This window comes from Onychostruthus taczanowskii, unplaced genomic scaffold, assembly GCF_017590055.1.
Source record: "Onychostruthus taczanowskii isolate IOZ18803 unplaced genomic scaffold, ASM1759005v1 scaffold172, whole genome shotgun sequence".
Lineage (NCBI taxonomy): Eukaryota > Metazoa > Chordata > Aves > Passeriformes > Passeridae > Onychostruthus > Onychostruthus taczanowskii.
In genome coordinates this window covers 442,810-470,427 of record NW_024498929.1, presented here as the reverse complement: position 1 = coordinate 470,427, position 27,618 = coordinate 442,810, and the positions used below count along the sequence as shown (strand labels likewise).

Sequence of the window (27,618 nt, the reverse complement as noted above, 5' to 3'; positions counted from 1 at the left end):
TTGCAGCCCTCCCTGGGAGCGGGCAGTGCCGGTGGCCGGGAGGAGGGGACACACGGGGCATTTTCGGGACATTGTTTTCGCGTCGCGGCGGAGGCGGGACGCGAACCCGCGGCCCCCGCGCCCCGAGCCGCTCCCTGAGGCCGCCGGGAGTTGTAGTTCCTGCCGCGTGCCCTGCGCGGCCCTCCGCGCCGCGGGGACTGCATTTCCCGTGATGCCGCGCGGCGGGGCGCGGCGGGGCGGGCGGCGGCGGGGGCGGTCGCTCCCCGTTAATCGCCGCCGGCAGCGCCGGGCGGGATAAAACCGGCCCCGCGGGAGCCGCGGCCGCCCCTCCGCCTGCCCTCGGCCTTCCGCGGCTCCTCCGCCTCCCCCGGGCGATGCGCGCTGCGGCGGCGGGCGTGGCCAAGTGAAGGAGCGGCGCCTTCTCCGTCCTCATCCTCCTCTTCCTCCTCCCCGCCACCATGGGCGACCGCGGCGCCGGCGGGGACGTGAACTCCAACGTGCTGGTGTCCCGCAGCACCGGGGACGCGCAGCTGGACAAGGCGGTGTGGCAGTGGCTCAGCTGGGACAAGGTGGGCGAGCGACGGCGGCGGCTCCGCCCGAGCCCTCCCGGTACTGCTGATCGGGGCTGCCCCGGAACGGGCACCGGGGCGGGCGGGGGCTGCCCGGTGCTCACCCGGGCCGGGATGGGCTGTCCTGGCAGCTGGAACACCATCCGGTGCTCACCTGGGCAGGGATGGGCTGTCCTGGCACTCACCTGGTTAGGGATGGGGATGGGCTGTCCTGGCACCTGGAACACCGCCCGGTGCTCAGCCGGGCAGGGATGGGCTGTCCTGGCAGCTGGAGCACCGCCCGGTGCTCACCTGGGCAGGGATGGGCTGTCCTGGCACTCACCTGGTTAGGGATGGGGATGGGCTGTCCTGGCACCTGGAACACCGCCCGGTGCTCAGCCGGGCAGGGATGGTGCCATCCTGGCACTCACCTGGGCAGGGATGGATGGATGGATGGATGGGGTGTCCTGGCAGCTGGAACACCGCCCGGTGCTCACCTGGGCAGGGATGGGGATGGATGGATGGTGTCCTGGAACACCGCCCGGTGCTCACCTGGGCAGGGATGGGGCTGTCCTGGTGCTCACCTAGGCAGGGATGGGCATGGATGGATGGATGGTGGCATCCTGGCACCTGGAGCACTGTCCAGCACTCACCTGGGCAGGGATGGCGTGGATGGATGGATGGAGTGAGCCATCCTGGCACTCACCTGGGCAGGGATGGATGGAGGGATGGGGCCATGCCAGTGCTCACTGGGTAGGGATGGGGATGGATGGATGGGGCTATGCCGGTGCTCACTGACAGGGAGGGATGGATGGGGCCATCCCGGTGCTCACTGGCATGGATGGATGGATGGGGCTATGCCGGTGCTCACTGGCAGGGATGGATGGATGGATGGAGCCATCCCGGTGCTCATTGTCAGGGATGGGCATGGATGGATGGATGGATGGATGGAGCCATCCCGGAGCTCACTGGCAGGGAGGGATGGATGGAGCCATCCCGGTGCTCATTGTCAGGGATGGGGATGGATGGATGGATGGATGGATGGATGGGGCCATCCCGGTGCTCATTGTCAGGGGTGGGCATGGACGGACGGATGGATGGATGGATGGAGCCATCCCGGTGCTCATTGTCAGGGGTGGGCATGGACGGATGGATGGATGGGGCCATCCCGGAGCTCACTGGCATGGATGGATGGATGGGGCCATCTCGGTGCTCACTGGCAGGGATGGGCATGGACGGATGGATGGATGGGGCCATCCCGGCCCCTGGAGCTCCGTGCCCGCCCCACCCGCTCCCCCTCGGGCTGGGGCTGGGTCAGCAGCTCGTTAAATGGTTAAATGCAGCAGGAGTGTGTTTTCCCGAGCTGCCTGATTTAACCCCTCCCCAGGAAAGGCACAGCCAGGTTCCCGCATTCCCCTTTTCCTTCAGCCCCAAGGCGGTGGCAGGAGCGCCTGGGTTAATTCAAATTCCGATTAAACCACCCGAACCCACGGTAACAGTGTGGTGTTTTGCTTGTCCTGTCGTTGAAAGGGTTACTTTGGGTTTTTTAAGGTTTTTTTTTGCAGCTGGTTTATCCAACCATCGTGGCCTGTGCTTTAAAAAAATACCTTGGCTATGGGGGAGGGAAGTAGCAGAGCATGGGGGGTTTGGGCTTCTGACTGCTCTTCCTTCATTTTTATATTTCTCTGTCTCCTGAAGCTCCTTTATTTTTATCAAGCCTTTATTTTTATCAGCCACGACAGCCAGTGTGTTGGTTCTGTTTCCTCCTCAGCTTCAGCCTGCCGGGATCCAAGCTGGAGAGCCACCTGATGGCTCCGAGAGGAGCCTGGGGATGTGGCTTCTCTCCTGCCTGGGAATGTGGCTTCTCCTCCTCTCTGCAGAAATTACCAGGTGCCATCTGCACCTCCTGCCCTCCTCGGGGCTGCTGCTGAGAAAATATCCGGGGGAGGGAAGGAGGGCGGGAAGGAAATAGGAAATGGCATTCCTGATAACACATTCGATAACCCAGCTTGAGCCCCAGGCAATATTTTGTTTTAATAACGCCTTGTTGGTGCATTGGAAGGCTTTTGTTGTTTTTTACAGCTTGTTTTGTCTTCCCTAAAAACGCGTGAAGTCAGAGAGCTTCCCCAGGGAGGGAAACCTGCAGGTTGAAGCGGGCAGCAGTGAAATGTGTCCCCATTTCCAGAGCTCCTTGGGGGCTGTAATCACCCAGCAAAATGCAGATGCAGCTGGCTGTGAGTGTGCCCGTTTGCCCCTGCCTCCCCAGGTGACAAACGTGACCTTTCCCGAGGCTCTGCTCCCACTTGGAGCGTTCAGGACCGCTGGGAGAGGTTTCCAGGAGAGCTCCTGGGAGGGCTGACAGCTCAGAATCACCTGGAGCAGCAGGAGGAGCACGGGGGCTGCTTGGAAAGGTGTTCCCAAGGGGAAGGAGCTCTGGGAGGAGGGCACGCAGAAGCCAGGGAATGTTGCTGGTCCAGTGCCCACCAGGAGCCCTTGGGAAGGAAGCCTTTGCTGCCTGCCAGGCTTGCCCCCCTTCCCAGCCCAGCCTCCAGAGCTGCAGGGGTTTTTGGTGCCTCTGATAAAGGAAAAATCTATGCACTCCCTTCCCGGCTGTGCTCCAGCCTAATTGGGAATCGCTGGCTGTGATTAATGGCCAGAGCCGTGCTCCTCGCTGGGAAAGTGGTGTTGGTGTTCTTCTTCCAGTTTTTGTGGCTTTTGAGATGCTTTCCAAGAGGAAATGGACCTCACAGTTTGAGACCAGCAACTTGCTCCAGCCATTTGCCTTGCGATGTTTTTGCTTATTAAGGCTTTAAGTGGATTTTTAAGATTAACATTGGGAAAATGAAGGCCACACAAAAAATAATTGAAGCTCAAACCAGCCTGAGGCTTTCCCCCTTCCTTCAGCTGCACGTGCATAGAGTGTGCAAAACAGCAACAAAAAAATAAATTGCTGTGAGTAAGAACTTATTTTGACAGGGTATGAGCTTTGAAACCTAGCTCTGGTGGTGAGTACAGGTGATTAACATGATTGGGTGTGAAAGAGCCATGAGAAATACCCAGTTAATGCCCCGGTCTTTACTTCTCCACTTGTTCCAAACCTTGAACCCTGATGAGCACAAAAAGTGTGGTTCTGCCTCAGCAGGTGACTGTGCAGTGTGTGGCAAGCTGAAAGTTTGACAGAGAAGATGTATTTTTTCCTTTTTGCTTCACAATACTTCAGACCTTTCAGGAATGTGTTGCAGAGTCTCCTGCAGGTTGTGACCCCAGAGCCCTGATTCTGCCAGTGACTTCTTAGTTGTTTTATATATATAGTTATAATTGATATTAATATTCTATTTATATAAATAGTTGTTTTATATATAAAATGTAATCATTTCAGAGGGAAAATAATTGCAGCACTGTTTTTTTCCTGGTGTTCACCTGGGCTGGACACTGAGCAGAGAGCAGTGTCCAGTCTGTCCCCCAGCAGCAGCCTGCCTGTCTGTGTCCCCAGTGCTGGATTTCCCTTTCTTTGTGGCCAGGAGTGGGAATCGCTGCAGGGGGGGCTCTGCCAGGCTCTGTTGTCCCTCCCAGCCTGGCAGTGATGCCAAGCCCTGCTCCCTGCGGGTGCTGGGGCCCTGGTGCTGCCCTGGGGACAGGATCATGCCCTGGGGACAGCTCCTTGGCGTGGCAGGGGGGCATGGCCTGGCCTCTGCCCCTCTCCCTTCCCCTGTGCCTCAGAGGTGCTGGGAAATCAGGGATGGCACCCCCGATTCCACCTGGGAATGCCAGCCCTGGGAGCTGGGCAGGGCTCCTGGGGGACCTGCAGGGTGAGGAGCAGGGGTTCCCTGTGGCACAGCCAGCTCAGCCATCCCAAACACCCAAAAGCCTCTCCCAGGGCCACTGTCCCCTTATCTGCCCCCTCCTGCTGCTGCTGGCCGCCAGGAGCCTCTTCCAGGGGAGCTGCTGCCTCTTGATTGTGGCCTGGGCCTGGCCTTGGAGGCTGGGCTGGACACTGGCAGATGTGTGCTCCAGACACCAGGGACAGGGGCTGGGGAGGTGTCACTGCATGGGTGGGGCTGGGGTAAGTTATTTATTAGATGTACGTTTATATTGGGTCAATGTAATTTACTTATTATATATACATTTATATTGGGTCAGTATCATTTAGTTATTCTGTATCATAATATTATATATGTATTATATTTCATTGGGTTATTATATATCATAGTTACTATATATACTTTTATATTGGGTCAATGTAATTTATTATAGACACGTTTATGTTGGGTCAGTATCGTGTGGTTATTAGGTACACATTTATATTGGGCTGGTATAATTTATTTATTAGATATACATTTATATTGGGTCAGGATCATGTAGGTATTAGGTACACATTTATATTGGGTCAGTATAATTTGCTTATTATATATACATTTATACTGGGTCAGTATCATTTAGTTATTCTGTATCATAATACTATATATGTATTATATTTCATTAGGTTATTATATATCATAGTTACTATATATACTTTTATATTGGGTCAATGTAATTTATTATAGACACGTTTATGTTGGGTCAGTATCGTGTGGTTATTAGGTACACATTTATATTGGGCTGGTATAATTTATTTATTAGATATACATTTATATTGGGTCAGGATCATGTAGGGATTAGGTACACATTTATATTGGGTCAGTATAATTTGCTTATTATATACACATTTATATTGGGTCAATATAATTTACTTATATATACATTTATATTGGGTCAGTATCATTTAGATATTCTGTATCATATTATTATATATTATATAATATATTTCATTTAGTTATTATATATAATATTTAGTTACTATATATACTTTTATATTGGGTCAATGTAATTTATTATAGACACATTTATATTGGGTCAGTATAACTTATTGGATACACATTTGTATTAGGTCAGTGTCATTTAGTTATTAGATACACATTTGTATTGGGTTGGTATTTATTTATTAGATGTGCATTTATATTGGGTCAGTATCATTTACTTATCATATATCATAATATTATATATCATATATAATAGCATATTATATATCATTTAGTTATTGTGTATAATATTTAGTTATTATATATACATTTATATTGGGTCAGTATTATTTATTAGATACACATTTATATTGGGTCAGTATAATTTGCTTATTATATACACATTTATATTGGGTCAATATAATTTACTTATATATACATTTATATTGGGTCAGTATAATTTATTTATTAGATACACATTTCTATTGGGTCAGTATAATTTAGTTATTAGATACACATTTCTATTGGGATAGTATCATTTATTAGATGCACATTTATATGAGGTAGCCTGGATTTATTGTGTACATATATATCTCTGTTAGGGAGGTGTCATGTATTTATTTACACATGTATCATGAAGTTGAAATGCTCCTGGTGTTTGAGGAGGCTGATCAAATAAACAAATGCCTGGAGTTCTCTGCAGGAATTTTGGTGCTGATGGTATGGTTTGAAGGTGTGGATTTGGTCCAAAAATCTCTAAGGAACTTTTTTTTTTTTTTTTTTTTTTTTCCCCCTCCTGGGAAGAGGAACCACCACAGAAGCCCCTGTGAGCCCTTCAGCTGTGTGAGCTGGTTTCACAGCTGCCAAGCAAACCAGCAGAGCCCCTGTTTGGGGTTTTTTTGGGGTTTGCAGTGGTGTTAAGTGCCAGCAGTGCTGTGGAATTCCCAGGTCAGGGGGGCAGGGGGTGCTCAGGGCCAGGCTGGGTGTTGTAGGAAGCTCAGCTGGGCCACAGGGTGTGAAACTCCAGCGTGGGGGAAAAGGGCAGGCTCAGGGCCAGGCTGGGTGTTGCAGGAAGCTCAGCTGGGCCACAGGGTGTGAAACTCCAGCCTGGGGGAAAAGGGCAGCTGGGCAGGAGTAAAGGTGATGCCAGGCTGGGATAAGGGGCCTGGGAAGGAGCAAGGGTGATGCCAGGCTGGGATAAGGGACCTGGGCAGGAGTAAAGGTGTGCCAGGCTGGGATAAGGGACCTGGGAAGGAGTAAAGGTGATGCCAGGCTGGGATAAGGGACCTGGGAAGGAGTAAAGGTGATGCCAGGCTGGGATAAGGGACCTGGGAAGGAGTCAGGGTGATGCCAGGCTGGGATAAGGGACCTGGGAAGGAGTCAGGGAGATGCCAGGCTGGGATTTTTATTCCTTAGGAAATTGATGAAGTAGCTTCAGTCAGAAATGCTTGTTGATCTATTTTTAAAAGAAATGTCTGTGCTGTTGCTGGAGCGTTGCCTCAGTTTTGCAAAGCTCCATAAAGCATGGAATGTGTGATTTCTGTTCTGTTTTTGCAGGGGAGCAGTGCAGTGTGCCCTAAAAAGCTGTAGAGGATGCTGTGTAATTTAATAACTGTATTTTAAAGCCAAGCCTGCACTGCCCTAGTGTGAAATGAGGTTTTCAATACCCCTGCCTTACTCTTTTCACATCAGTCATTTGTTTTCTGGTTGGCTGCCTGTGAACAGCTGAAAGAGAGACTTTCACTTTTGCAGTTTCATATCTATTGTGCCCCATTGTTGTGGTTTCTTTCTAGGCCTGTGTTCAGCTGTGTAGCGAGCAATGCCTTGCTTTGGTTGCCAGGAGCCTGGACAATAATGGCTTGCCTTTTGTTTCAGAGCACACAGACGTTAAAATAAGAAATAAAAAGTTATTCGAAATTCCCATGTCCAGTGTTCAGCTGTCAAGCTGCAGGAATGATTTCAGGTTTTTCAGTGCATTTTATGGGTTGTTTTTCCTCCCAGTGCGTGTGCACAGCTCGTGTCTTTGTGCCTTCCCCAGCACTCTGCCATCCTCCTGCAGAGCCTCCCCCTGCCTGCCTGGAGAGTGTTCCCGGTGCTGCTGGAGCTGCCTGACCTCTGCTTTAAATGTCAGGGGAGCTTCACCCCTGCCCTGCAGATGCCATCTGCCTTTGCTGACCTTTCCTTGCGACCCTGCCCGGGGCAGCAGTGCCCTGGAGCAGCCCTTGTGCCTCCGGAGCAGTGTCCTGGCCCTCTGCAGTCGCGCTGTGAGCTCACCCTGTCTGTGCCCTGCCCGGCTGGCTGCCAGCTGGCAGGCTGAGCGGCTCGGTGGCCAAATTAATTCAGTAGGAGCCAACAGCAGAGGTGTGCAGGGCTGTGGGTTTGGGGAATCCTGCCTGGCCAGGGGGGTCAGTGTGGGTGGGAGCCCAGCCTGCCGCACAGCGCCCTGTGCACCCTGGGGGGCTTCGGAGCCTGCTCCAGTGCAGGGTGTCCCTGCCCCTGGAATGGGCTGGTCTGCAAGGTCCCTTCCAGCCCAAACCATCCTGGGGTTCCCGTGGTTTCACTGGGCCTGTTTCCTGTGGGTGGGGAGGAAGGAAGCGCTGCCTCGAAGTTTGGATTTCTGTCTGTCCTCCAGGGACAAACGCAGGGAATGGAATTGTGCCGTCTGCCTTGGGAAAACCTGTGCCCAACTCCCTGCTCCTCGCACAGCGGGGCTGGGAGATTCCTGGTGAGCAGGCAGTCACATCAGTGGCAGCAAGAGCTCTGGAATCCCTTGTTAGTAATGATAACGTGGGAAGGATGTGAGAAGCGAGTTACAGCCGCGCACGTTTTCTAGCGCAGGAGGGGCTTGCCCTAGGAATTCCCTGGAACTGATGAGCACGCACAGGTCCGCTGCCGGTTTCCAGCACTGAAGGGAGCCCCCGGTCTTTCTGCAGAACCAGAAGACGAAGGAGCAGATCGAGAGCCTGCTGCAGGACGGGAAGCACCGGGAGCTGCGCGAGCGCCTGTGCTGCCGGCTGAGCTTCGGCACGGCCGGGCTGCGCTCGGCCATGGGAGCGGGCTTCTGCTACATCAACGACCTCACCGTCATCCAGTCCACCCAGGTGAGCTGGGCACGCCTCGGGGGCAGCCCCTGCCCCGCTGGGAGCCTCCTGGAAGCCCCGAGCTGGGAGGCAGCAGGCACAGAAGGCTCAGAGCGGATGGGTGGCTTGGAGAGCCTGGGCTGGGCTGGGCTTTGGCCGGTGTGCTGCACAGCCCTGGAGCTGGGGGTCTTGCCAGCTGCCCTAAGAACTTGTGCTGCAGTGTGATGTATAAATCCTTGGAGTGTTTCAAAAGCAAAGCAGCAAAAGTAACCCAAACGAAAGAAGCGAAGCCCCGGCCAAACAAACCTTTTGTTTTGCTTTCAGCGCAAGTTGTGGGCATATATGGGCTGAGTAAATGACATAAACAGTTTGTTTGTGCCCATCTCTAGCCTTGACTGTTGAAAATAGAATGAGCTGGTATATTTGGAACACTTATGCTTGGGAAACCAACAAAATGTTTGTTATGACAAAACTACTGAATTCTACCTATTTTGACGGATACTTTTTATAGAAATGGAGTGTATGATCAAAGGTGTTGTGTGAGATGGTTTAGCAGGGGCTGGTAAAACCTCTCATTTAATACTGTGCACCTGGACTCTTCAGCTGGTTTCTCTTTGCAGGCTGATGCTGTCACCTCCCTCAGGACACGTGACTGAAATAATGCCTTCTGTTGGCCTAGCGTGGAGGGAAGTGCTTAAAACTTGGAACAGCTGGGGCTCCCCAAAGCTGTCTGACATTCTGTTGTCCGAGTTGTACAACTGGAGCCCACGCTCTCGTGGAGAGGCCAAATTCCAGAGCTGTTTTTGGAGGCTTTGTGTTGAAATGTTGGTTTCAAACCCAGCGTCTCGCTGGCAGTTCTGCTCTGCAGCGTCTCCTTGGCTCTAACAAAAACCTTCCTGTCGGTGTCTGACCTGCAGGCTGGACACATCCTGGCGTGGTGCTTCCTTCCCTTCTGCCCTTCCTGCTCCAGGTGTGCCAGCCTCCCCTGCCACAGAGGCTGCAGTGGCACCAGCAGGTCCAGCTAGGCTCGGGATGCAGCGGGAGCAGATGGATAAAAGGGTGTTTAAAAGTCAGTGTTGTGCTGCCAGTGCTGGGATGGTTAAAAGCAGCCGAGCTGCTCTGGAAAGCCCAGTTTCCCTGGCAGCAGAGGAGGCTTTTGGGATGATTTCCCTGCTGTGGGGTTTGGGGTGCTGGCTGCTGCCTGCTCCCTTTGTGCTCAGCCACGCTCCTGGCACAGAGGGAGAGCTTCCCTTTGCTGGGCAGGGAATGTGTTGGCAGGCTCAGTTTCATGGGCATTGCTGGTTTTTGATTGTTCCAGCCCGGGCTGTGTGCCTCTGCCCCTCTGCTATTTTTAGTTGTTTATTGGAGCTGGTGTCAGGCTGGGCAGCGGCCTCCGGGCAGTGCACTGGAGCTTTTGCTGCAGCTCACTCCAGAAACTGCAGCAGGTTTTGGCTGTGTTTGGGCTCTTTGAGGAGCTGGGGGCAGGAGCAGCCCTGGCTCTGGGTCTGCCCTTGCCTGGGACAGGAATAATTGGCCAGTCAAATAGCAGAGTGGGGTGTAATTAATACTTCCTGCAGTTAAAATAAGCTGTAGTGGAGTTGCACATGTGTTCTGTGTCCTTCATTTGAGCTGGTTTTTTTTTTTCATTTGATCTTCACTTGATTTGATTATATTGATATTATGAAAAGAAGGTACAGAATATTCAGCAGTTGCTGAAAATGGCAGGTCCATAAACTCCATGTAAAGCCCTGATTCCCTGGCTTTTGTCCTCTCTTGATGCATGTCCAGGTGCTTTTATTGGTGGGAAAGGAGCCTGTCACTGGTCTCCACAGTGACAAAACCAGCCAGCTTTGCATCAAGGAGGTTCCTGCTGCTTAAAAAGCAAAGCTAAAAGATGAAAAATATAAATGCTGGGCTTTTTAAAGCTGTTCCTACCTCTCTGGATTTCATCAACCAAAAGTCTTTCAGTCTTCTCCTTGATGCCATCGCTGTTCCCTCACTTCTCTTTTGAACTTGAGCATTAGGGACTGGGCATGCTGTAGATGTGGACTTGTTCAATTCCGTGGATTTTGCATCAGGAAATCACCTGAACCACGCAGTGGGAGAGGCAATTGTGATACTTCAGTCACCTGAGGAGAATTTTGGCTTAGATCTGAGTGCTGACACCTGCTAATGAGCCATTAATTATCACCAGGAGATGCACTTGTGCCTCCTTTAGAAGTGGTGGAGGTTTAATAGCAGAGGTAATTAGGGACACTATCAAAACCTGAGTCTTGTTAAAGGGAAATAGAAATTCTTTAAATTGAGAAACTGCCAAGACAGGAGTTAACCCCAGAGGTGCTGGAATTCCTGGCTGCCCTTGGGCCCTGGAAGAAGACAGGTGTGAGCTCAGGCAGAGGGTTTGGACAGCAGAGAGGCCCTGCATTCACTTCCTCACTGGCATTGATTTACTCTTATTTCCTGCAGCTTTCATAACCGTGTTTGGATAGCAGGCAGGTCCCTAAGGACTGAGTTAACTTCACTGTGCAGTCTGTGGCTGAGCTTTAGGGACTGATTTTGAGCAAAGTGCCCCAAAGCAGAAAGGGAAGACGTTCCTGTTTTCCTTCACAAAGAGTCTTAGCCCACATAAGGGGTCTGCTGTAAGAAATCTGCTGTCCATGTCTTTAGATGTTGTTCCAGTCAACTTGAAGAGTTTTCCCCATTGCTCTCTCCTCTCCTTGCAGCTGTGAGTGGAAGTCAGGGCAGGGTGAGCACTTTGTGTGTTTTGGGTTCAGCGTGCAGGCGGCTGCAGCAGGTGATCACAGCCTCCAGACCTGCCACTGTTCAGAGTTCTTCATTTTAACAGTCAGTATATCCCTCTCTCTGTGGAAACCAGGTCATGCTCTGGGGCACATCCTTGCAGTGCCTTTCCCAAGGCCTTTCCCAGCCTTGACAATCTGGGATTCTGGAGGACTAAAGCCTTTTAAGAGCATGGACCTTGGCTGAATCCCAGGCTGGCTTTCAGAAACCCAGATAAAAACATCCTGAAGGATTGCACCAAGTACTGGCTGGGGTAAAATCTGTTTAATTCTGGTAGAGAACACCCCACTCCCATCAAGGGGCAGCTTGTGCCTCTGAGAGGGGCAGCATTTGTGGGATCAGTGGTGGCTCTGTGCAAGTCTCTCTGCTCTGGGAACTTCCACTGGCAACAGAGCTCCCATCTTTTTCTCTGATCCCTGGTGGATCTTCAGAGAGATTCTTGCTGGGGAATGAATGGATGGGAAGGCTGCAGGGGAGTGGAACTGGGGTAAAAGCTCATCTTGCACCCAAACCATTCCCTGGTTTTATGGCAAATTCAGGACCAACACTTGGAAACAACATTGAAAATGTTTGACTTGTACTAATGGCAGAGAGGTAAAGACCAGGCTGGCACATCTTGTATTGCCTGAGGGGATGCACTTCCAAAATACAGATTTTTCTCAACTCAGTCTTGAGAAGATGACTTGAATAAATGGAACACAGTATGGATTGAAAATGAGTGTTTGCTTCTTGAGGGTTTGCCGTTGTCCTACTCACTTTTATTTCCCACAACAGTTTCTCTGCTTACTTGCTTTCTTTCAGTGACCATGGGGGAAAACCACTGCTGCTTTTGTGGCTGTTGTTATTGATGTGTTTGAGCTGTGTTTTGCCTACTGACATTATCCATCCTTTGTGCAAGATCAGTGTTGGTGTGTGCTGCACTCCGGCTAATTCTCCTTTTCTCCTTTTATTTTGTTTTCTCCAGGGGATCTACAAGTACCTGGAGAGGAACTTTTCAGACTTTAAGCAGAGAGGCTTTGTTGTTGGATATGACACACGAGGTCAGGTCACCAGCAACTGCAGCAGTAAGAAGTATGAGTATTGATTACATCTGCAAGACTAGAAATGAAATTGTGGCTTTAAATGCATTCTGTCCTGTCAGCACTTGCTCTTTTTGTTTGGGATGAGCTGGGCACACTCTTTCCTCTCCCTTAGTCCATTGGAACAGTAATGAGGAGAGGCTGGGACTAAATCCTTTGTTTGCCAGCACAGGAGGAGTGCAAGGCTGCTTGCTCTCCACCAGAGAATTTACAGAATAAATGCACGAGAAAATTTGGCTTAATGTGCCTGGAGAGAAACTTGAACATGAAGGTGAATTCAGAGTATGAACATCCAGCTGGAAACACTGAATATTAAAGCACTTTTTACCCTGTCATGCTCTGGTATTTCACACCTGGTTTAAGCTTGCCTTCGGGAGGGCAATTCCACCTGCAGCCTGCTGTGCTTTCACTTTGGGGGGGTTTTACCTGGAATGCCTAAAATGTGGGCTTCCAGCAATGGCAAAGTGCTCTTTGCAAGGAGAGGGGAGGAAACTGCTTCCTAATTTCTCTAAGGAATCTTAATCCCTTGCCACTGGGGGGAAAACCCCACGTGGGTAATGGCATGCTGTGCAAAAAAGCCAACCCAGTAGGTAATTAGTGTTTTGGTAAGGGGGAGTTAATTATTGCAGTTATTGTTGTAACTAACAGTTCTTTTTCCTTTTAAATTTAGTAGAATTTAATGTTTTGGGGATGAAGAAGTCCCTGGTACAGTAGAGCACAGAATGCAGTGAGTCTGTCCTCTCCCCTGGGATACGTGTGGCCCGTTTTCCCCAGGCTGTGTGGGTTAGGCAGGGTGTGAGAGTGGGGAGGTGTAAGAGTGATGCTCCTTCTCAGCCCCCCAGAGCCTGGGGTTCAGCCTGGATGGTCACTGAGGTGTTTCACGTGTCCAGGCAGCCCCTCCGTTCCTGACTGCGTGTTTCTCCTGTCCCCTGGGGTCCTGCAGAGCTGGAATCCAGCTGAACTGCCCCAAAAGGGTGTTCCCAGTGGGAGCAGGGTGCTTTCCCAGCACTGTGTGTGCAGCAGGGCCTGGGGGATGGCAGGTCACCCAGCTGTGTCCTGTCACTGGGCTGGCGTGAGCCAAGCAGAATTTCGGTAGCTTCAGCTCCCAGCTGAGCTCTCAGACCCTGCCAGGTGGGTTCAGGTGATTTTGGCAGGTGCTGTGGGGGCATTCTGGGTCAGTGAGACGTGGGCTGCTGGTGATGGAGGAAGGATTCAGTACTACTGTCAGTCTGTGAGAGCAAGGTGGGCTTACACTGTTTCATGTCTCCTCTGTTTTGCCTCTGAGACTTCCCTGTGATTCCTGAGCTGTGTGAAAGGAGTTTGGTATCAGTTTCCTGGAAGAGAATGAGCTTCCCTGGTGCTTGAAAGGGCAAATTTACAATAAAGTGAGATGTAGAACTATGGGCACTGTTGCTAAACATTGTGGAATGAGGGGCTCTGCTTTGCAGAAGTGCATTTTAGGAGTAGCTCTGCTTCCTGGCCGCTGTGTGAGGCTGCTGGGCAGGGCTGGCACACGAGCTCTGTGTGGGATCCCAATCCTTTCCCAAGCCTGCTGTTGCAGACATCTGCTACTTCAAGCTCTCTGGGAAGCTGGTTCTGTCCTTGAGCAGAGGATGGGTGCTCTGTATCTGTGTGTGGGATATCTGCTCTGTTTAAAGGAGGGGTGCAGTGCCTTGCACTGCCCAGGCAGCGGCTGGAAGTGCTGCCTCACATCCTGCAGCCTGAGAGCTCTCACCCTGACTGTGCAATTTGTAGCATACCACTCCAAACATAAGCCAAAAGGCAGTGGAGTGCCTCGAGAAACAAGTGCCTGGAGGTGGCAGGAATTCCATCTGGCTGTTGGGCTGCCCTGGGGAGCTGGGGTGACTGAATATTTTCTTTTTCCTGTTGGTAGGCTTGCAAAGCTCACTGCGGCGGTCCTGCTGGCAAAAGATGTGCTTGTGTACTTCTTCTCCACCTATGTCCCTACCCCCTTTGTGGTGAGTCACCTTCTTGTCCTGTTGTTGCACCACACAGTTACAGCAGTATTTGAATTTACTGAAAGAGAGCTAGCAGTTCTCTTAAATTCTGTTATTTAACAGAAAAATAGAGGCTGCTTGGTACACTCGGCTCCTCAAGGAGGCTGTAACAAGGGTGTCACCAAATTCCTCGGTGCCTCTGCTTTTAATACCTCAAAACCAGGCTCTTCTGGTCACAGCAGCTTTTCCTTGCATGGCTTTAAATCCTTGCTTGCATTCCATGAGCTCTTCCGGCGTGCTGTGTGTTCTGTGGCTCTTGGTTTGAGGGGAGGACCGGAATGCCTGCAGAAACCTGGAGTTGGTTTGCCAGCAAGCCTTTGTGTGAATGCCTTTGTTCTGTTTCCAAGGGCTGCTGTAATCTGTGTGTAGGCTTTGAGCTGGCCACTTAGGGGTTGCATTTTTAAATAAGAATGTTTTTATGAGCGGAGTTAGGCCCAGCTTTGTGCTGCTGGCTGCAGGAGGCACAGTGATCACTGTGCAGGGCTGGGGCACCCTGGGGTGCTGGGGCAGCGTGTGTCAGAGCCGGGCTGAGCTCTGTCTCTGGTTCCTGCAGCCCTACGCCGTGCAGCAGCTCGGGGCCGTGGCCGGCGTGATGATCACCGCCTCCCACAACCGCAAGGAGGACAACGGCTACAAGGTGAGCCTGGAGCCCAGCCAGGGACACCTGCCCCCGTCCAGGCTGGCACTGGAGCCCTCTGGGACGGGGCAGCCTGTGCCAGGGCTCCCCTTGGTGTGGGTGTCCCTTAGAAGGGTAAGTTATGTAAAAAAACTCATCCTTCTGCAGCCTGACACGCTTGTCTGTGATAAGGACGTGAGAGCGCACACTTTGTGTGTCCTGAGCATGGATCTGTGCTGACATTCCACAGAGTCTAATCAGCAGCTGAAGAAGTACCCCAGCAATTTGTGTGTTCACTTCTGAGGCTTTAAACTCACGTTAAAACTGAGCCAGAGCTGAGGTGAATTCATGCACGCAGTAGGGGACTGTGCTGAAGATGGGGATGGTTGAAGAGTGGATTAATAAAACACAGTAGCATTGGTTTTATTGGTTTTTTGCCCTGGTTTTCTGGGCACTGAAGAGGGGTGGGTGGCTTCACTTGGAAAGCTTGGGACAATAAAACCATCCACAATAGCAAGTGCAGTGTTTTAACTGAGCATTTCCTTCCTGAGCTCTGTAAGAAGCTGAACTAAACTCTCAACTTTAGCTGAGCATTCTAGAAGCCCTGTGGCAGGTCAGTGAGTGATGGCAATGCGAGGGAAGGCAGAGAGAGCTCTTGGGGGTGATTGAACTGCTCCTGCCTTCCCTGGAACAAGTCTGAGGTTCTTCACCAGCCTCTGTTTCTGCTGAGCTGCAGCAACGAGCAAGGAAAGAAGCCACATGAATTTCCCAGGTGCTTCATTTGTCAAGAAGCAATTTTAAGTTTGTGTCTTCTGATACAAACACATCCGAAGTTTACAAACTTGTCATCAGTTCACAAAGAAGTGAAGAGCAGTTTCCTTCTGCCAGGGCCCTGGTGTGTTTCCTAGTCTTTGCCAAGAGCCCCGTTTCACCTTTCACAATTTCCCATGTGGATTTCAGCAGCTTCTGAAGGCTTTGGGCCACGTTAACAAGCCCAGAGGTGAGAAAGCAGAGGCTGCACTGTGAGCTCAGCCTGCTGCTGGCAGCAGAGTGTGGGAAAACTGGCCTCTGAACCTTAAACAAAGGCTTTATTATAGCTGAGGTTAGATATGGAGTTTCCACTCTAGAGGGTGTTTCCAGCTGACAGATTAGCTGTGGAAAAACAAGGACATTGGCACACTGCTTATCTGCTTTGCTCTGGGTTCCCAACCAAGCTGTGCTCCTTTTTCCAGAGGAATGCCAGCCTTGGGGAAGGTGATGTTTTCCCACTGCTGCAGTTTGCACAGCACTCTCAGATACAAGTGCCTGGTTTTGGTTTCTCACATGCTGATATTTCAGCTGTGATGGTTCAACACCAGCTTTTGAGAAAGCAGGCTGTGTTAGCTCCATTTATCAGTTGTGAACTCAGAGGTTCATGCTGGATAACTCCAAATGTCTTGAGAATCAAGCCAGTCAGATGCTGGCTTCTCTGTATGGCTTAGGCACAAAGTAGGTGGAATCCTTTAGCTAAAAGAATTTATCGGGTTGATAATCTTCATAAATAAACTGTGGCTTGTTTTCCTTCATCTTACCCCCAGGTTTATTGGGAAAATGGAGCACAGATCACCTCTCCTCATGATAAGGAAATTATAAAATGTATAGAAGAGTGTGTTGAGCCGTGGAATGGCTCTTGGAATGAAAATCTGGTGGACACCAGTCCCCTCAGACAGGATCCTCTGAAGAAAATTTGTGACAGCTACATGGAGGACCTGACCAAGATCTGCTATCACAGGTATTGTGTAAAGCAAAAGGTACCTGAGTTATGCTTTGGAGTGAGCTGTGGGTTGCATGTGGGAAAAACTGACTGCAGACAGACTTCCCTGTGTTCTCTGAGGTGTCATCAAATTCCAGTTGTCACTGTCCTTAGGGTTAAACCATTTGGCTGAGAAAAAAGCAGCTGCCTTTGGGATTTAAGCTACTGTGAAACATCCCAGTGGAAACCATTTAGTGCAAGTGAATGTGCTCTGAGAGTTCTGAATAAATGCAGAAATTCAGAGTAAAAGCGAGGTGCACATGCATGAAATAGATTCAGTCTAAGGGTTAGGTGGGGCAGAGGATGAGAATGAAAGAAGGATGGCATGAAGCAGATCTGGAATAACATTTTAAGGTGGTGGAAGAGCTTGAGTTTGATGTAGAAATCAACAGTTTATTCTTGGGAGACTTTGATCTGTTTCAGAGGAAGGTAAATACTTCATTTTGCAGGAGAAGCAGCTTAACCCAGCGATTTCTAGTGCAAAATAAGCACTTCCACTGATTCCTTTGAAATTAATGCAGGAATCAGCAGAACAGTGCGCAGAGGAATTGCAGTTTGCTTTGCTTTCCCTCACCAAAGCAGTGAGGTTGGAGAGCTGAGGCCGTGCTGAAGCTGTGTTTCCTCCCCAGGGAGCTGAACGTGCGCAGCACTTTGAAGTTTGTGCACACCTCTTTCCACGGCGTTGGCCACGACTACGTGCAGCTGGCTTTCAAAGCCTTTGGCTTCCAGCCCCCCATCCCAGTTCCAGAGCAAAAAGATCCAGACCCTGACTTCTCTACTGTCAAGTGCCCCAATCCTGAAGAAGGAGAATCTGTGCTGGTATTTTGCTTTCTAATTGATCTGCTTTCCATGGGGAAAAACAAACTGAGGGAGAGAAGAGGGAGAACCTACTTTCAGCTCCGTTGGCACAGTGGGAAACCCACGGGGGGTTTCTCTTTGGCTGGGTGTTAGGTGTAAGCAGGAAGGCTGTGGGTTTATTTCCTCTCATGCTTTGGTGTGTTTTGCCTCCTCTTCTCCCACCAGGAGCTGTCCCTGAGGCTTGCAGAGAAAGAAGGTGCCAAAGTGGTGGTGGCCACTGATCCAGACGCAGATCGGCTGGCAGTGGCAGAGCAGCAGGAGAAGTGAGTGGTGGGACCTTTCTTGTGTCTTCCTGCAGAAAAGACTCACAGGATGTCCCCCAAGGCTTGCCAGGCACAGGCCTACAATACACTCTTCTCCTTAGGTAGATGGATATTTTTCCTTCTAGTTTTATCCTTTGGTACTGCTCCAAATGCATTTCAAATCAATTCACCCAGCAGAGAGTAGATTAAATACTTACTGGTGTAATAGTAAATGGCCAAAGAAAGCTCAGCTGAAAACTGAGTGGTTGCTTAAGACAGTAAAATCATTTTGTTTGCTGTGTTCTCACTTATATCAGGCAAACCTTCCTTGGTGGAGTGGGTTTTTTTGGTGGAGTGGGGTTTTTTTTTTGTTTTGTTATTTTTAATTTTAATCCTTTGGTTTCCCCTGCTTGTTCATATTGAACGGAAGTTATCTTTCTCCCACTGACAGGCCCCAGTTCTGATGGTTGTGTAAGTAAAAGCTGGGCAGGCCCTGCCCGACTGCCGTGTTCAGGTTGCCCAGACTGCTCTGTGTGGATCAATTCTAGACTGCTCTCCTGCTGCTGGGTCATCCAAGCTGTGCCAGAGACCCTGGGGGTGCCTCTGGGCTCTGGGCTTGCAAATCCCTGAGGTGTGATAGCTGTGGAGTCTGTCAGTGGGGTGGCTTTGCCTAGAGCAGCTTCTCAGTGCTGTGCTCCCATCCTGTGTTCAGTGACTGCAGAATTCCTCTCAGTGACTGCAGAATTCCTCTCCCCCAGCCCTGGCCTTGCCCCTCAGGGTGTGCAGAACCTGCAGGGCTGCTCACCTTGCCCCTCGGGGTGTGCAGGGCTGCTCACCTTGCCCCTCAGGGGGTGCAGAACCTGCAGGGCTGCTCACCTTGCCCCTCAGGGGGTGCAGGGCTGCTCACCTTGCCCCTCAGGGGGTGCAGGGCTGCTCACCTTGCCCCTCAGGGGGTGCAGGGCTGCTCACCTTGCCCCGGCAAGGAGGCGGGGCTGCTCACCTTGCCCCTCAGGGGGTGCAGGGCTGCTCACCTTGCCCCTCAGGGGGTGCAGGGCTGCTCACCTTGCCCCTCAGGGGGTGCAGGGCTGCTCACCTTGCCCCTCAGGGGGTGCAGGGCTGCTCACCTTGCCCCTCAGGGGGTGCAGGGCTGCTCACCTTGCCCCTCAGGGGGTGCAGGGCTGCTCACCTTGCCCCTCAGGGGGTGCAGGGCTGCTCACCTTGCCCCTCAGGGGGTGCAGGGCTGCTCACCTTGCCCCTCAGGGGGTGCAGGGCTGCTCACCTTGCCCCTCAGGGGGTGCAGGGCTGCTCACCTTGCCTCTCCCCGCAGTGGCTGCTGGAAGGTGTTCACGGGCAATGAGCTGGCAGCCTTGTTTGGCTGGTGGATGTTTTCCTGCTGGAAGGAGAACCGCTCCCAGGATGCTGACGTGGGGAATGTTTACATGCTGGCAACCACGGTCTCCTCCAAGATCTTGAGGGCAATTGCACTTAAAGAGGGATTTCACTTTGAGGTGAGTGTGGGTTGTGGTGCTGTCTCCATCTGAGCCCCTGTCCTCACGGGCTGAAAAGTGGGCAGGGGACTTCCAGGCTCCTGGCTGGGAGTTCTGAGGGATTCCAGCTTGCAGAGAATGTTCTTTCACCCACACAAGCCTGATTTCAGTCTCCTCAGAGTTCTGGGACTGGGAGATCAGCTGGGCAAAGCTCAGTCACAGGGACACAAGGGAGCACCTGAATTGCAGACAACAGGAATACCTTGGCTGTGGTTATCTGAAACCCTTCTGTGTGGGAGAAGGGGATTTGTGCAGCCTGCCCTGCTCACTCTGAGTGTTGGTGGGTTTGTAGGGAGCACTTGGAGGTTACACAATTGCCCTTCAGGTGCCTGTGCCCAGTGGGTTTTGAATTTGGGTTTACTTCAGGCAGAGGAGCTCCTGTGTTCAGATCTTTAACATGCAGCTTTGGTAAGAACTTGCTCCAAAATAAACTGGGGGTGCTCCCCCCAGACTGACAGCTTAATTCCTGCACCCAAATGAAATCTGATTTATTGGATGTTAGCCAGAAGAGAGGTAAGTGCCTGAAATTGTAGCACAAACATACAAAGGGCCAGACCTCATTTATACATGTCTTAATTAAATCCATGTGCAATAGGAATAAATATTTTCCCAAAAAATGAGCAATTTAAAATTGAAAGGAACTGTGAAAACCATTTTGGGTGACTGGCCAGATAAGCCTAATCAGAGTCAGTATCAGTTCCTTGTAGTGGATTTGGTTCTCTCTCCAAGTACTGTTTGTTTTGTTTTTTAAATTGAAAAAGGACATACTTGACTGCAAGAAAAAGAGAAGCTAGGAATTTACACAACCTCTGGGCCTTCCCTAAAAGCTCCCCCTCCTTTTTATTTGTCACTTGCTTCTCTCCAAGAACAGGGGTTTCTAAGCTTTGACTGTTTTTGCATGATTTGTGTAAAACCCCCCAGAGCAGTGCTCTCCCCTCCCAGCAGCTGAAAGCGTGGCTTTTATGTTTCTGTAGCTTTTCCTCCTCAAGAACTGTGTCTCATCTGATGAGCAGCACAGATGATCTGATGTGATCTGAGCACCACAGCCCCTGACACACTTTTTCCTTGGCTTGGTACTCGTGTCCTAGTTGAGTATCCACTAGGAAAATCCTTTCCAGTGGCTCTTGGCCTTGGACTCCTCATAAAACTGAAGATATGACTTGTCTGATGCTTCTTTCCTGTCCCTATTCTGCTTGTCAATTAATTAGATTTAAATTAAAGGAAATGTCTTCAAAAAAAACCAGAAAACATCCTTAAGCTTTAGAGTTTTGACTCTGCAGCAGTCTTTCCCATTGACTCTAAAATTCAAAATACATGATTAGATTTTCTCTTTGGTTGGGGTTTTGGTTTTTGGATTTCTTTTTTCTTTTAGTCTGAAGTGAAGGGAACAGTGGCTATACCTTTTTTCTTTGAATTGAAAATATGTATTTTAGGCACTCCTTTTTTTCCCCCCTTTTTTAGGAAACACTCCCTGGTTTTAAATGGATTGGAAGCAGAGTAAAAAATCTCCTAGACAACGGAAAAGAAGTTCTCTTTGCATTTGAGGAGTCCATTGGTATGAGTGCTGGTATCCCTTTAAACTGTTGAGAACTGAGGGGGAAATGTGTTTAGGAGGGACTGATCTTAGCTGTGAAATGAAACACAGAAAAAGTACTTAATTTTTATCCTAGCAGTTAATAGCATGGATATTTTGCTCTCACCAAACTGACTTGCCAACTCCCATAATAAATTGTATCTGACTTGCTGATTCTGGTGTTTGCTTATCTTTGCAGTCCTATAACCCCCAAGTTCATTAGAGTTCTGCTGCATGTGCAGCAATAAAGCAGCCTCCGTGTACTGGCCAATTTTCCTTTCCAGGATCAAAGGTTAGAGCTTCAGTCAGGTAAATCAGTGTGATAATCTGTCAGGTTATTTTTCCACCATCCCTTTCTTCTTCCTAGGCTTCATGTGTGGCACATCAGTGCTGGACAAGGATGGAGTGAGTGCAGCTGTGGTCACTGCAGAAATGGCAACTTTTCTGCAGGGCCAGGGCCTGACCCTGGCACAGAAACTCGTTGACATTTATGAAATGTGAGTGGTGGTTTTCATTAGAATATTCTACTCTGCTGTTTTAGAGCGGGGAGTCGTCTGAGGAATATTTATTTGACTATAAGTAAATGTTTGTGTCCCTCAGATGCTTTCTCATTGTGAGTTGTTGTGGGTTTTTCGATGTAGGATGGATTAGAGCCCATCACAGCAGATACCACAAGGGGCTCCAGGAGGGCTGGAGAGGGATTTGGGACAGGACCCAGGGAATAGCTTCCCACTGCCTGAAGGGGTGTGTAACAGCAGGAATGGCTGGGGACGCAATCCCAGCAATAAAACAAGGGTGGTGTTGGTCAGAGTTAAGCCCTGTACTAAGATCTTTTGGGTACCAAACGAGCCAAAACCCTCTGAATCTTACAATGAAAACATCAATCTCCTCCAGGTATGGGTATCACATATCCAAGACTTCCTATTTCCTGTGCTATGACCCTGCCACCATCAAAAGGATATTTGAGAGGCTGCGGAACTTCGACGGCCCCCGGTCGTACCCCAAGTGCTGCGGGGGGTACAGCGTCCTGCACGTCAGGGACATCACCACGGGCTACGACAGCAGCCAGCTGAGCCAGAAGTCGGTGAGTTGGAGTGCTTGAGCAGAGGAGGGCTGCAGAACCCAAAATGTGTGGGGAAGCGGCAGATGGGGAGCGTGGTGGTTACTCTGACACGCTGCTCTCTCGCTGAGCCCCACGCTGCTGCAGCTCCTGAGCTCGCAGTGCTGCTGCAGTGGCTGTAAGGGGCTGCTGCTGTCTTGCAGGTGCTGCCAGTGAGCAAGAGCAGCCAGATGATCACGTTCACCTTCCAGAACGGCTGCGTGGCCACGCTGCGCACGAGCGGCACCGAGCCCAAGATCAAGTACTACGCCGAGATGTGCGCGCTGCCCGGGCACAGGTCGGTGCCCGCAGCCCTGCTGTGCCCCCAGCAGCACGCCAAGGGGCTCTCGGCCTCTGCTGCAGCAGCCTTCCCTAACAACCCAGTTCCTTAGAGTTAAAAAGGGCTCGGGTGACAAAATCACAGAGTGGCTTAGGCTAGGAGAGCTCTGTGAGGGCAGAGTCCAGCCTGTGACCAGCCCTCAGCCTGTCAGCGGGACCAGAGTGCCACATCCAGGCTGTTCCCTCTCTCCTGGGGTTGTGCTGCTGCTGCTGAGCGTGTTTGCAGCCAGGTGGGTTCCCACTTTGGGAATCTGCTGGTACCCCGAGCTGCGGGAGAGGAACCAGATGTCGTTCACCTGGGCTGAGCCACTTCCATTTTTAAAGTCGGGGGAGGAAATCCAGGCTGTGCTTACACCACAGAACCTCTTCTTCACGATTATGGAATCATGGAATGGTTTGTGTTGGAAGGGACCTTAAAGACCACCTTGTTCCTCCCCTCTGCCATGGGCAGGAACACCTTCCACCATCCCAGCTTGCTCCAGGCTGGCCTTGGACACTCCCAGGGGTGGGGCTGCTCTGGGCACCCTGTGCCCGGGCCTCACCACCTGATTACAGCAGTATTAATTGACCTTAATTTAATTAAAGGAGAAAAAGGCCACTAGAGGGCTCTGGGCATCATCTTTTGAAGTCCCTTCCAGGCCAAGGCATTCTGTGATTCCATGCTAATCCTGCTGAAAAGGAGCTTGTTACAGCAGGAGTCCCTGCACCTGGAGGGGTAGGAAGCACAACAGAGCAAGTCCGTCCCCATCGGGTCTTGCTGGTAATTTATTTGTGTTTGGGCGTTTCCCAGAGCTCTGACCTGGGCCTGCTCTTCCCTGCAGTGACAGAAGCGTGCTGGAAGAAGAGCTGCAGCAGCTGATAGAGGCTCTGATTGGGGATTTCCTGGAGCCTGCCAAGAACGGGCTGTCCTGGCGCTCTGCGTAGGGCCCGGGCTGGAGGAGGCACGGCGTGAAGCACGGACCCAGGAGCAGAACCAGTCTCATCTCTGTGTGTGTGTGTGTGTGTTTGAAACAGCTGCATTCTTTTTCTGTACAGAAGAAGCATTCTTTTGTCAGGCTTTTCACCAATTTGGGATGAGGAGAGGAGGTCAGAGGAAAGGGTAGGATTTATTGTTGCAGTTTTCAGTCCTTTTGACCAAAAGTTTAATTAACCCACATCAATGCAAATGAACTGCCCGAGTACCTTTGAGGCAGCTGAGCTTAGCTGCTACATCTTGTCTTAAACTCAGTTGAGGTAACTAAAACACCTCTTTTTTTTTTGTGTGTGAAAAGGTTTTAAAGTTTTAAAGGAGTGATCACTCCAAACTGACAACAAAGGCTGCTTCTTCCCTGCAGCTCTGAGACCTTCCATACAGGTCTGCACTTCCAGAAGCATCAGAGCTGAGCTCAGCATTTCTTGTGTAGGCAAATTGTTGACGTTTTTCAGCTGCTTAATAATTCTTCTGTTGGTAAAGGAGTTCTTGGGCATTGTAGCTTTCCTGTGTGTGTCTTAAAATAATTGGCAGTGAAACAATAGTGGCAACAGCTGCAGCTTGGGCTTGGAATTGCCTGGTGCCTTTCCAAGGCTTCCAAAGGAGCAGAAACTTGGTCATTCCATGGTAAAATTGCCCTTTCTGACTGCCACAGGCTCTGAAGCTACTTTTTGTCCCACATCTCTGCAGGGTCTTAAGCTTTCTTGCTTTTCTGTATTCATTACTTGATTTAAATGCTAGTCAGTGACTTTTTGGTTTTTGCTGGCCTGTATTTTATATTGTCTGTGTATAAAAAAAAACCAACAAAACCAAGGAAGAAAGTGAAGATGAGACTGACACAGTTACTAAATTGTGATTTCTTAAATTTTTTTTTGTCATGGCCTGTCAGGTAATTTGTTAGAATAGCACTTTGCAAATACTATTATTCTTTAAGGGTAACTCTTTAATAACAGCTTCTCTCATTTGTTTTTCTCCCTTTGCTCAAGCAGCAAGTGGGACTTGTAATCACATTTTCCAAAAAAGCCACCCAAACCAATACTCAAGTTCTCCTTGTGGTTATTATATTGGATTTTGGGTAATGAAGGCCCCGTTTTGGCACAGGGGAGCTGGTTCTGGAAGCTCCCTGCTGTCACTGGCAGCAAGTAGAGAGAAGCAGCAGCAATTCAGTGCTGGGTTTTATCTGTGCTGAGATGATGGGAGAAGAGCCCAGGGTGCCCTGGAGTCCAAGCTGTTGTTCTGCCACTATTGTTGCCTCTCCAAATTCATCCTCCTCTGATGATGCCCTCGCAGCTGGATGCCACAGGATGGCACAGGGTGGGTTTGTGTGTGTTGCCTCTCCATGGCTTCAGAGAGCCCTGAGGTTTGGGGGTTTCCTGCTGCCAGCAGCTTTGCACTATGTCCATGGAGAAGTATTTCAGTGTCTATGAATGTACATGTACTAGAGAAGGTCTGTGTTGCACAAGTTCTGACCTGTCACTGCTATTTATTTATTTTCTTGTTTTAAGAGAAAGTATCTCCAAATTGTTCTGCCAGTGAGTGAAATGTATCTCATGCCAAAAGCTTGGGTTTTTTGTACCTTGATTGTACATTTGACTGACACGGTGGGGGAAATAGGCAAACCCAGACACACTCAGAGGATGCTTTTGTTGTTGTGCGTGCTGGGTAGGGCTGGGAAGGCATTTCTGACTGCTGCTTTGCCTTCTGCCCTCCAAGAAAGGGTGCAGATCTGGATCCCCACTGCACTGAACTTGAAGGAGCTCCTGCCATTCCTTCCATTGGCAGCAGAGTAAACCCTGAGGCACTGAGGGTTTTGTTCTCCAGGCAGCGAAGAGAACAAGTGACTTGGGACATAATTCTGAACAAACACTGTAAAAAGCATAGTGTGTGTGTGTGTGGTGAGCCCAGCTGTGTGTTATTGTAGCAGTCACGTCTTGTGAGTGATGGCTGTGCTCCTACAAAGAGCAGGAATCTGCAGCTTCCCGGAGATCTGCTTTGTGTCAGTAGGCAAGTAGGCAAGAAACTGAGAAAATGTTTTCAAATAAGCGTTGTTAGAAGCTGGTAACTGTTCGTAGTCTGACTATCCTTAATTAAAGAAGAAAACCCAGCTGTGGGGTGTTCTGTGTCTGGGATTTTCCCCATGGATAGGTCTGATAGGGAGCTGTAGCTGTGGTGATGCTTTTGGGAGGACAGCAGCAGGCACAACGTGTTGGATGTACTTTCAGGGTATAATAACTATATGCTGTTTTGAAACTGCTGCTACTGTTGTTTTCCTACTGTATTGAACTGTTTGGTATATTTATACTGTTCCATTTGTGGAACTCCTTTATCTCCTCCCTCTGATCTCGCATCCCTTACTTCTGTTACTGTGAAGGACTGGAATTCTCTTTTCCTTGCCCTGTAACTTTGTAATGCATCGTGGTAGAGTTCACTCGGCTTGTGCACAGCCTTCCTTGAGTTCAGCTGTTCTTTCCCACTTCTCAGATAAGAACAAAGGCATTTCTGACTTGAGCAGAAAGCAGGTCACGGATCAAAGGACGCTGTGGACGTTGTTTCTGAGTGCTTCCAGGTAAAACACACCTTGTCAAAGGCTGGGCAGTGGCTGAAGCTGTGGTCATACAGCCAGTGTGTTATGTGCAGTGTTTGATAACACCCAGAGGGCTGGGGTTTGTCCCCTGGCTGTGACAGGTTTAATCTCTGAAGCTGTGTGTCTGTGGGCCTGGGACAGGAGCTCTCTGTGTCCAGGGCTCTGTGGTTGGGTACCTGCATGCCCACATCCCTGCTGTGGCTCAGGCAGCACTTTGTGTGCCCTCCCTGCCAGGCTCCTGAGGGTTTTGGGGGTTCCAGCTTCCCTTTGCTTGCAGAAGTGTTTGTGTGACGCCGGTGGAAGCCAGGAGAGGAGCGATGGGGTCTGTCACTTGGGCAGGGTGGGACGTGTGTGCTGCCTCAGGAAGCACCTGGGTGGTCTCTAATTTTAAAACTGATACTGTTATCACTTTGTTTTGTCTTCCCTTTTTGTCCTCTCCCCAAATAAGAGGGGGCTCCTTGCATGGTGACACATGGGTGGTTACAGTCCAGCTTTGATTCCCTCTGCTCAAGAATGGCTTTGTACAGGTGACTGAAGTATCTCAAGTTGCATCATTCCCCTTGCCTGGAATCTTGGGGGGTTCTGGATCTGTACTCCTGTTTGCCTGATGTCTGTTCTGTAAAACTAGGGTGTATTACAAATACAGAGTGAGAATTTGCACTTTTCTGAAGACTTTCTGTGTACTGCTATGTGGATTTAGCTGAATGAAGTGTTATAAGTAATAAAATATTCCCTTTGTGGTCTCAATCCGGGTTTCTTTGTCTTTAGCCAAACACCTCTGCCCCAGAAGCTGAGCTGGGCTTGGAGGGATATCCATGTGCCACTTGGGTGAGGCCTGGGAACAGGAGACTGTTCAGAGCCTCCTCCTTTTGATGGCACTGAGATCTCCCAGATGGTGGAAGGTGTCCCTGGGGCTGATGGGGACCTGGAGTGTCCCCTCAGTGATGGCTGCAGGCTTCATCCCAGGGGATCTGTTGTTGTTTTACCTTCCAAGGCTGCTATCCCTGAGCCCCTCTCCTCCCAGCTCAGTGTGGGGGACAGCCAAGGGCCAGGTGGGACCCCTGGCAGTTCAGGGTTGGGGTGCCCTTCAGCAGGGAGAGGGGGGAGCCCAGGACTGTCCTTGTCGCTGCTGAACACAGACATTTTATCCAAGACAGCACCACTAGGCTGGTCCGGGCTCGTGGGAGCAGTGTGGGGAACCAGAGCATCTCCTGGGGACCCCGGGGTCCCTCTGTGTGGCTGGCAGAGCACCAGGACCTGGGGACATCCAGCAGGGAGCAGCCAGGGTCGCTGGGAGCTGAGGAGTGCTGGCAGGCAGCAGTGCTGGCTTCGCACTCGGGTCTTGTCAATTTAAATGTTAATTCAGTAACTAAATAAATCACCAATGGGCCGAGCCCAGCCTGCGTGGGCTGTCCCTGGGCTGGGCTCTCCAGAGCCCATCCCTGCTGGATTCACTCTGCTCGGCTGCTCCTTGCTGGGGGAGGATGGCTGCTGAAGGGCTGAGGGTGCCTGCTCCCTGCTGTCCCGTTCTGGGGAAGCGGAGCAATGCTGGCTGGGTGTATGGATCCTGCTGGAGCACCTGAAATCCCGCCTGAGGGCCGGGAGTGGGAGTGGGAGCAACAGCCCCAAAACCTGGGCCCCGGAGTCAAGGGGAGCCCCTCACTTGCAGCTTGCCAAAAGGGAAACTGAGGCACAG

At 50.6% G+C, this 27,618-nt stretch overlaps 1 protein-coding gene across 2 annotated transcripts; it reads left to right on the top strand.

Annotated features, from left to right (window-relative positions):
• The first annotated feature begins 243 nt into the window (after nt 1-243).
• On the top strand, nt 244-26,669 carry PGM2L1 (phosphoglucomutase 2 like 1). 2 transcript variants are annotated; one of them, XM_041400127.1, is made up of 14 exons: nt 244-569; nt 8,260-8,427; nt 12,170-12,276; nt 14,179-14,263; nt 14,856-14,939; nt 16,496-16,689; nt 17,340-17,529; nt 17,734-17,831; nt 19,138-19,318; nt 20,819-20,912; nt 21,298-21,427; nt 21,825-22,014; nt 22,194-22,327; nt 23,190-26,669. In XM_041400127.1, the coding sequence occupies exons 1-14, from the start codon at nt 459-461 to the stop codon at nt 23,290-23,292; spliced, it is 1,869 nt and encodes a 622-aa protein (XP_041256061.1). In that variant the 5' UTR covers nt 244-458; the 3' UTR covers nt 23,293-26,669. The 2 variants fall into 2 exon arrangements, with proteins under 2 accessions (XP_041256061.1, XP_041256062.1); XM_041400128.1 differs by having other exon boundaries at nt 450-569; nt 8,165-8,427.
• The last annotated feature ends 949 nt before the right edge of the window (nt 26,670-27,618 follow it).